The 8,231-nt window shown below is 58.7% G+C and overlaps 1 protein-coding gene across 1 annotated transcript; it reads right to left on the minus strand.

Moving 5' to 3' along the window:
- Positions 1 to 350: 350 nt before the first annotated feature.
- On the minus strand, positions 351 to 4,672 carry SIX3 (SIX homeobox 3). The gene is made up of 2 exons (XM_027113895.1): positions 3,663 to 4,672; positions 351 to 1,785 (listed from the first exon to the last, which is right to left on the minus strand). The coding sequence occupies exons 1-2, from the start codon at positions 4,463 to 4,465 to the stop codon at positions 1,593 to 1,595; spliced, it is 996 nt and encodes a 331-aa protein (XP_026969696.1). The 5' UTR covers positions 4,466 to 4,672; the 3' UTR covers positions 351 to 1,592.
- Positions 4,673 to 8,231: the final 3,559 nt, after the last annotated feature.

Raw genomic sequence — 8,231 nt, forward strand, 5'->3', positions numbered from 1 at the left:
AGGCAGTAACAACCAAAAGACGCCAACACGCTCCCAAAGGCCCACCAGGGCCGCGGCAAGGCTGCAATTCCTGGGGATCTAGGCCTGGCATCTTGCGCTGAAGCAACCGACCGTAATCCCCTCTCCCTGCACCCTCTCTGCCTTTTCGCTCGGGATTTGGCTTTAGTTCTTTTCAGAAGGGCCTGTTCCCATCTTTCCACCTCCGCTCCCCTTCTCCAGAAAAAAGCTCAGACACAGTCTTAAAATTCTGCTCCAGCTCCGGCGGCATAGCTGGAGTGGAAGCGAAGGCCGGGCTGCTGCACGCGGGGGCTGCCGGCACAGGGGCGGATAAAAACACCAGTATCCGGGAGTGATAAGAAAATGGAGAATACTGTATTTGCTTTAGAAAGTTTTTACATATAGATAAACACGCAGTTAAGATAACAGTTAAAGCGCCCTACGGGGAGTGAGAGATATCTCCAAAGCAGCTAAGAAATACTTGAAATAGCTTTTGCATAAGAATACTACAGTCTCACTCTCCGCTTTCGCTAGCGACGGGGTCCCTCTTCCTAACCCAGCTCGCCACGCCACGCCTTGACTGCCAAGTCGATGCCAGGAACATCGAGTGGGAGGGGAACCCCAAAAAGGAAAGAGACAGGTGAGCGGGAAGGGAGAAGAGGGTGGGAGAGAAAGAAAGAGAAAGGGAGAGGAGAAAAAGCAATATCATATACAGGCAATTTCTACACATATATTACAAACTGGGAAAATGACCGATCATTAAGATATACATAATTCATATAAAATTTTGAAATAAAAATAAAAATCTGTTACAGTCATAACTATTCTTTTTCCACATTTATAACCAGTACCCACACAGGCAGTGACAGAGTGGAGAGAAAAAGGTGCTTAACAAGAAAATGATTGTCTGCTGAACAAAAAACAGAAGATTGCGTCTTGTTTGACCAATACTTGGACTTAAAAACAGAGAAAGAAAGAGAGCTAGAGAGGAAAAAAGAGCGCAACAAAAGGCGAGAAACATTTGCTATTTCCCTCTCGAGGAGTTCTTTTTTTTAAACAAATTCGAACGGAGATGGAGGGTTTTTTTTTTTTCTTTTTGTCTGTTTTGCTTTTGTCGTCTTGTCGTCGTGGTGGCGGTCGGTTTTTGTATAGTCGACTCTTTTTAAATCGTTTTAAACTAGAGAGAGTATTTTCCCAGATACAAATAAATCGTCATGCAGGTGGGGTGCCGGGTCCGTGGGAACCAAAAGGAGAAGCCGTGCTTGTCCTAGAAAGTATACAATTGTCACCTCTTTTATGTTTCCTGCCCGCAGCATCAGCGTTTGTGACTGTCTGTTGGCGTCGCGGTCCTTTGGGGTGGCCGTGGTGGTAGATGGTGGTTGGGAATTGTTGATGGTTTGCGTTTGTTATTTTTCTTGGTTTTTATATATTTTTGGCTGGAGTGGAAGTGTGTGTGTACTTGGGTGTGTGTATGATTGTGTATCCTGATTTCGGTTTGTTCTGGGGATGGAGGAGGAAGAGGAGGAAGAGGAGGAGGTCGAGGAGGAGGAGGGGAAGGAGGAGGGGGAGGAGGGGGAGGAGGGCGGCCTTGGGTATCATACATCACATTCCGAGTCGCTGGAGGTTACCGAGAGGATGGAGGTGCCGGTGTCCGCGCGCTCCGTCAGGCTGGACACGCTGGTGGTGGGGCTGGCCGCCGTTGACGGCGACTCTGCCGAGCCGTGCGTGGGGCATCCGGGCTCGGCCAGAGAGCGCATGCCGCTCGGTCCTATGGCCTGGTGCTGGAGCCTGCGGGAGACAGAGAGCGGCGCCCGCCCTGATACGGCAGCCCCAACACCCGTTTCCGCCAAGCCGCCTCCCTGAGCCCGTGCCGCCGGGAAGCCGGGCATGCCGCCGCCGGTGCTCCGCAGCCGTCCGTGCCCCTCTGCCTCCCGAACCCCGCGCCCTTCGCCGCCGCCCCCGGCTTCGCTCTCTGCGTATACCCCTCCTCCAGGCATCTGTCGGCTCACTGAGCGCTGCAGCCTCCCCAGCTCGGTCTGGGCTCCCGTCTTCCCCTCCCCGGCGTTCTCTGGAGCCTCCCAAGGCTTCCCAAATCGGGGCGGGCCTCGGGGGGAGAGGTAGAACTCGAGGCCGGCCGCCAGAGGAGGGGAGGCCCGGGCGCACACTGCGAAGAACGCCGAGCCCCGAAGGGGCAGAAGTCGGGGAGAGGCTGGGTGTTTCTTCTCCCCCAGCCCCTGGGACTCTTCCGACTCAGCCGGCTGCCTCTGGAGTGGACGTGCCTCTGGGTCCCCTCAATGCCTCCTGCCTCAGCTCCCCCAAATCAAGAGCTGCGGGTTGCTCGCCCGCCGCCTCTTCCTGGTAGGACCGGCTGGCTTTGCTCTCTGGATCCTTGAGCAGAGCGCAGGATCGGGGGAAAAGAAAATGAGGAAGCTGGGAGCAAAAAAGTGGGGGAAGAGGAGGGAGAGGGAAAGCGGGAGACAGCGAAGGCAGGAGGGGAGTGCAGAGCCGTCTCCGGCTGCCCCTTCCCCAGGCCAGGCAGCTGCTACGTAAACCTAGTGTCTCTCAGTTCTCCCCGCGAGGAGGCCTTCCCCTGGCCCTGGGCGCTGCCCCCATCGGGCGAAAAGTTGGCTGCAAAGGCAAGGGTGAGAGGGCCAAAGGCTTAGGCCTGGGACACCTAAAACGGAACACACTCCCTCCCTCCAGGAGCTCACACCCAGTCCCCAGCCCCAGCAGCTGTCGGCAACTGCAGCCCTGCTCCCTGCAGTGCATCAGGCCCAGTGCCTACCCTGGCAGGGTTGGGACGCAGGCCTTCCATCAGGTCTTTAACCCAACTTCCTCCTTTCCCCTCTTCCTCTCCACTCCTTTCCTCTTTCCCCCTCTTCTTATTTTTCTCCCTACTTCCCCCAGGCCCAGCTCTGCTGACAGGTCAAGCCCAGTGCAACTTTGTGAGTTTGTGGCCAACTTGCCGGGCAGCAAGGCAGCTTCTGCTCCTATTTCCCAATTTAGTGGACCATGGGGATGCTCCTTGGCTTCAGCAGGAGGGCTAGCACCGACACACACACACACACACACACACACACACACACAGCCTCTCCACTCCCAGCCTGGCTCTCCTGCTCCTGGTCAGGCAACTTGCAAGGCTTTGGGTACAGGTGGGCTGCACGGTGGCCACCGGCCTTTCCCCTTTATGCCAGGGACCCAGATTCAGTTTCCTCTCCCAGACGTTCGTGGATTCCTCTCTGGGGTTTTTGCAATGCGTGGAAATAAGAACCAGGTGGCAAGGAGCGCTTTCCTTCCTTCCCTGTCTGTAGGCTCCAGAGAAGCCCGGAGCTGGATCCCAGGCTGAGGAGGCTGGCGCGGGTGCAGCGCAGGGCTAAGGCTCCCAGGGACACGACCCAGGGGTTGTGGGCACTCAGGACCTCACACACACTCTCTCCACCCTGACGAGAGCCCCTTTAGGGCAAAGCAATCAATACACCCACACCCGCTCCTCTTCCACGCTCCTGGGCAAGCAGAAACTTTCTCCCGCTGACCAGGAGGTCTCGGCTTCTCGCTTGCTCGGCAGCCGCTGGCCTCCCGCCTCCTGTCCGCTCACCCTCTTTTCAACCGCTCTCCCCCTCCCTGGCCCCGGAGAGTGTAGCCAGGCCGCGGGCCCCGCCACTGACCTGTTCTTGGCCGCCGCGGCGCGGTCGCGCTGTCTCCGGTTCTTAAACCAGTTTCCTACTTGTGTGGGAGTGAGGCCGGTGGCCTGCGCCAGTTCGCGTTTCTTGCTGGGGTTGGGGTAGGGGTCCTGCAGGTACCACTCCCGCAGCAGGCTCCGAGTCCGCTCCTTGAAGCAATGCGTCTTCTGCTCGCCGTCCCAGATGGTGCGCGGCAGCGGGAACTTCTTGCGCACGCGGTACTTGTCCACCGGGCCGAGCGGGCGGCCGCGCAGCTTCTCGGCCTCCTGGTAGTGCGCCTCGAGCCACATGGCCTGCAGCTTGCCGTGAGACTCCTTGGTGAACTTGTGGTTCTCCAGGATGTGGTAGAGGTCGCGGAAGTTGCCCGTGTGGAAGGCGACCACGGCGCGCGCGCGCAGGATCGACTCGTGCTTGTTGATGGCCTCGCACGCCCCGGGGGCCACGGGCAGCGACCAGAGGAAGCGGCCCAGCCGCTCGATGTCGCCCGTCTCCTCCAGCGTCTCGCAGACGCTGGCCACCTGCTCCGGCGAGAAGTTGAGGGTGGGCAGCTGGAACATGGACAACTCTTCCGGGGGGGCCCTGGAGCCGCCGCCGCTGCCGCCGCCGCCTGCTCCGCCAGCACCGCCGCCTCCCGCACAGTTCCCGCCGCCGCCGCCTCCCGCGCCGCCGCCTCCCGCACCGTTCCCGGCGCCGCTACTCGCCAGAAGTAGGGAGCGGTGGTGAGAATCGGCGAAGTTTGGCAACAAGAAGTGGGAGGAATAGAGGTCTAGGGGGGAGCGGAATACCATGGACTGACCTGAGAGGAGAGGAGAAAATTCAGGGAGAGGAAGAGAGAGGGGAGGAAGAGGAGGAGAGGGGCGATGAGGACCAGGAGGAGGGAGAGGAGAGGGGGGAGGAGGAGAAGGAAAGGAGGGGGGAGCAGGAGGAGGAGGAGGAGGGGGAGGAGGAAGGGCGTAAGGGACACCCACACCCCACACACATCCACACACACACACACCCGCGCAGCCACATAGAGAGGGAGGAAGGAGAGCGGCCCGGTGCGCGCGCGCAGAGAGAGAATCCGAGACAGAGAGGGAGAGGGAGAGAGAGCGAGCGAGAGCCAACCACCGCCGAGTCAAGATTCAGCGATTCCACAGCAATCGCCCTAATGACAACAGCCTCATAATATCTCCCCTAAATCCACAGTGAGTGCAGCATTGAAACATTTTGTTTCGCTTTTCTATTGGTCTGCGGCGTGTCGTTGTGGCGTTGCCACGGCAACCGCTGCCAATCACTGTCAGCCCTGCCAATCAATACCGAGAACGTAAGGACGGTTTTACCACTTAGCCAGAGTGGGGGGGAGGGGGAGAGCAGGGAAAGAGGGAGAAGGGGGGAAAGAGAATTTTTTTTTAATCTTTGCAACTCTTAATCTCACCACTTCCCCCCTTCTCTTCCTCTCTCTCTCTCCTTTTCTTACTGTCTCTGAGCTCCCTCTTTTTTCCTCTTCCCCAGAGAAGTTGATCCAGAAAATTTAATAGCCATGGGCATGGAGTTGTTGAATGGGATGAGCAATTAAAGGGGGGATTTTGTTAGGAGGTGAGAGGCTCCCCACGCTGCATGAACGCCGAGGGCCAGCCCCCAAGGAGAGGCCGAGGGCCAGCGGAGCCGGCAGGGTTTGCACATGGTGTGCACGTCGGGCCGCCTCTTTCTGCCTATGTGAGCACTAATAGTGGCGAGGAAGAAAGGAGAGATGAGATCATGGGGCCCACCGCGCGCCGACCCTGGTCTGGCGGGCTGCTGCGCCCCAGGATCTCGGATTTTGGGGGGCATCCGGCGCCTGGGAGCTGGAGCTCAGGACCTAGGGTGCTGGAAGCCGCTCTGGCCTCCCTGGTCCGCAGTCCTCGGCCACGTTTACCCCAACTTCCTCTGCATTGCATCTGGCTTCTCTTTAACCCTGCTCCCAGTCACGGAGCCTTGATTTCCCCTATTGGCTTATATTTTAAAAGAGCAGTAGAAATAACAGTACACTTTCCATCTTAAAAAGCAACCCGCCTCTTTGTTTCCCCCCCAGATTTCAGCTGCCTCCCTAGGAGCTGTGGAGGAAGTTGGGTTGAGACGCCTGGAAGCCCTCTGCCCCCCTCCCAAGATGCCACCTACCCCACAGCCCCCAAGGGGTCTGGGTCTGCCTACCAGCCCCAGAAGGCCACTCAAACTTTGGAGGCTGCCCCAAAGAAATGGATAGGCCTGAAAATTGCTTGTTTGCTCATACTATAAAGAAAAAAAAATTATAAAACTGTCTAATTTCTTTAAGGAAAGTAACATCACAAGCCTAAAACAAACCCCAAAAGGCCCATAGCATGGGGAGGGCCCTCCCTCCCTCTGGCCACTGCAGCCTCCAGGCCAGGCATGGGTACTTATTCTAAGGTATGTTGCTTTTAAGAACATGTAATCAGCATCTTGAGCCGGGCCTCCCTTTGTGAGGCTTCTGTAACTATGGAAGTGTGATTTACGCAGATTTGTCGGGGTCAGAGACGTCTTTCCCCTGAGCACTGTGTATATTTAGACAGGACTCGGTGTGGTGTTAAAAAGTGTATATTTTGAATGAGTTCACACACAGTAGCCAACAATGCCCACATTGTCGGCCCGTGTACAACGTGTATTGAAACGCAGCGTCCAGACTTCAACTAATCTGCCCTCAATAAAGCTGAAATAATTATCCTAAGCTGCCTTTCCAGAAGAAAAATCATTGAGGAATTCAAAACTTTTTTGGAAAAAAAAAAAAGATCTTTTCTACATTCCGATGGAGATCTGGGGGTGAGGCGCTGAGTCCACACCACTTTGGAGATCTCAAAGAGGGAGGAGAGAAAGAGAGACTGTGAGAGAATTTAAATAGGAAACCTAACGCGACAGGGGCTGCAAGTGTCCCAGCCCCTAAACCCCTAGTTCTGGCCCTTGTTAGGCCTTGACTCCCCGAGCACCAGGCCTCCGGGGTGAGAAATGCAAGCTGCTTTGGAGGCTCCACTGCGGCAGGGAGGCTGTGGGCTGGGCGAGGGGGCCCCGACACCGGCCACTCAGCCCCAGTCAGCCAGGGTCGCTGGTCCTAAACCCGCTGACTGCGGCAGGAAAATACTCGCCCACAGGGAAGACTCGCCAGGCCCCACGAAGTGGGGCTCCGGGTATCTCTCCCCTCCGTGTATCTCTCCCCTCCGTGTATCTTCCTCCCAGCCGTGAGTCCTTTTCTGCTAAGCTGCGAAGCTCTAGGCGGTCGTTCACTGTGGGCCCAGAAAGAGCCCTAAGGTTGGGACACAAAAACAGACACTTCATCTTTTCTTCCCGATCCCTTTCTCTTGTAGGGGAAGGATTATAGGCTGAGGGGTGGGAGGGGGAAGGGGCAGGAGGAGGAAGCGGGGGAGGAAGGAATGAAAAAGGGGAGGGGAGTGGGTATTGTGCCGCGTGTGGGGGGAGAATTCCTACGGGTGGGTTTCCGAATATTGTGTTCAACTTTTTGAAAACAGCTCGTGACCCCGAAACTGCATCCCCTGGAGCCGAGGACCCAAGGCGCCGGGCGGGCGGGTGAACCCAGCCAGTCCCCTCCCAGTGCCCGCAACCCCCGCCTCCGGGTTGGGGCGACCCGGCCTCTCCCGGCCGCCGCCCGACCAGCCCCGGAGGGAGGCTGGGCAGGTGCCGCGGGCTCAGCCGAAAGCGCTGAAATCGAAAACCGTCGCCACTCAAGAAGAATTGAAGCAAGTGGTTCTGAGGCTTAGCCCGGCGGCACCCCTGCCCCCAGCCTCAGCCGGGGAGCCTGCCGACCCGCCGCACCCCTCCAGCGGCTTGGGGGTGCAAAGTCGGGCGGAGGGAGGCAGCCAGGCGCGCAGCTTTGTGCGCCGGGCCAGGGCCGGGCGCGGCGGGGCGGGCGCGCAGCCCCCGGCTGTCAGAGCCTCCCCTCAGAGCCGAGCTCCGCACCGCCCACCGAGCCCACCCCGCGGCCCCGCAGCTGCCAGCGCCTCTCCGCTCCGGCCCGAAGCACCACGCCCGCCGGCCGGAGCACGTAAGTTGAGAGTCCAGAGAGCTGGGGAGGAGGCGGGGCGGCCAGTCCTCGGCGCGGATGGCTGGACTGGCTCCCGGCCGAGCTGGGAGCGCAGGCTCCGCAGGATGTCGGTCTAAGGGTGCTGGCGGGGGGCTGGGGGGGGGGATGTGGAGCACCAAAGCTTCCCCTCCCAAATTCCCAGACTCTGGGCATTGGGGAAGGGTGTTAGGAGCCGAAGGACCTAAGGTTCTGGGGCCCAGGCTGCCTGCCCTGCTGCTCTGGGGACCCGAAGCATTGGGCAGAGACAGGGGTGGGAGGTGGGCCTGGGGGACGCCTGGAGGAGGTGGCGCGCAGGGGGCTCCTGCACCCCGGTCTCTCAGAGAAGGGAGATCCGGATAGACAGGTCAGCCCGCGGAGCCTCTAGGTCTCCTCCGCCCTCTGGCCGCTCAGACTCCGGGGATTTGGCACCCGTATAGGCCGAGGTCACAAAATTGTCACCGTCGTCCCTGCTTTAATCCTGGCCCAGGAGATGGGAAGGACAGCAGTAC

This window comes from Aethalodelphis obliquidens, unplaced genomic scaffold (genome assembly GCF_003676395.1).
Source record: "Aethalodelphis obliquidens isolate GAN/ISIS:26980383/991018 unplaced genomic scaffold, ASM367639v1 scaffold12, whole genome shotgun sequence".
NCBI lineage: Eukaryota > Metazoa > Chordata > Mammalia > Artiodactyla > Delphinidae > Aethalodelphis > Aethalodelphis obliquidens.

Coding starts and splice junctions, on each gene's coding strand:
- SIX3 (XM_027113895.1), bottom strand. CDS start 4,465: ATGGTATTCCGCTCCCCCCTAGACCTCTATTCCTCCCACTTCTTGTTG. Junction 1,786..3,662: donor GCCGCGGCGGCCAAGAACAG/GTCAGTGGCGGG, acceptor TGTCTCCCGCAG/GCTCCAGCACCAGGCCATAG.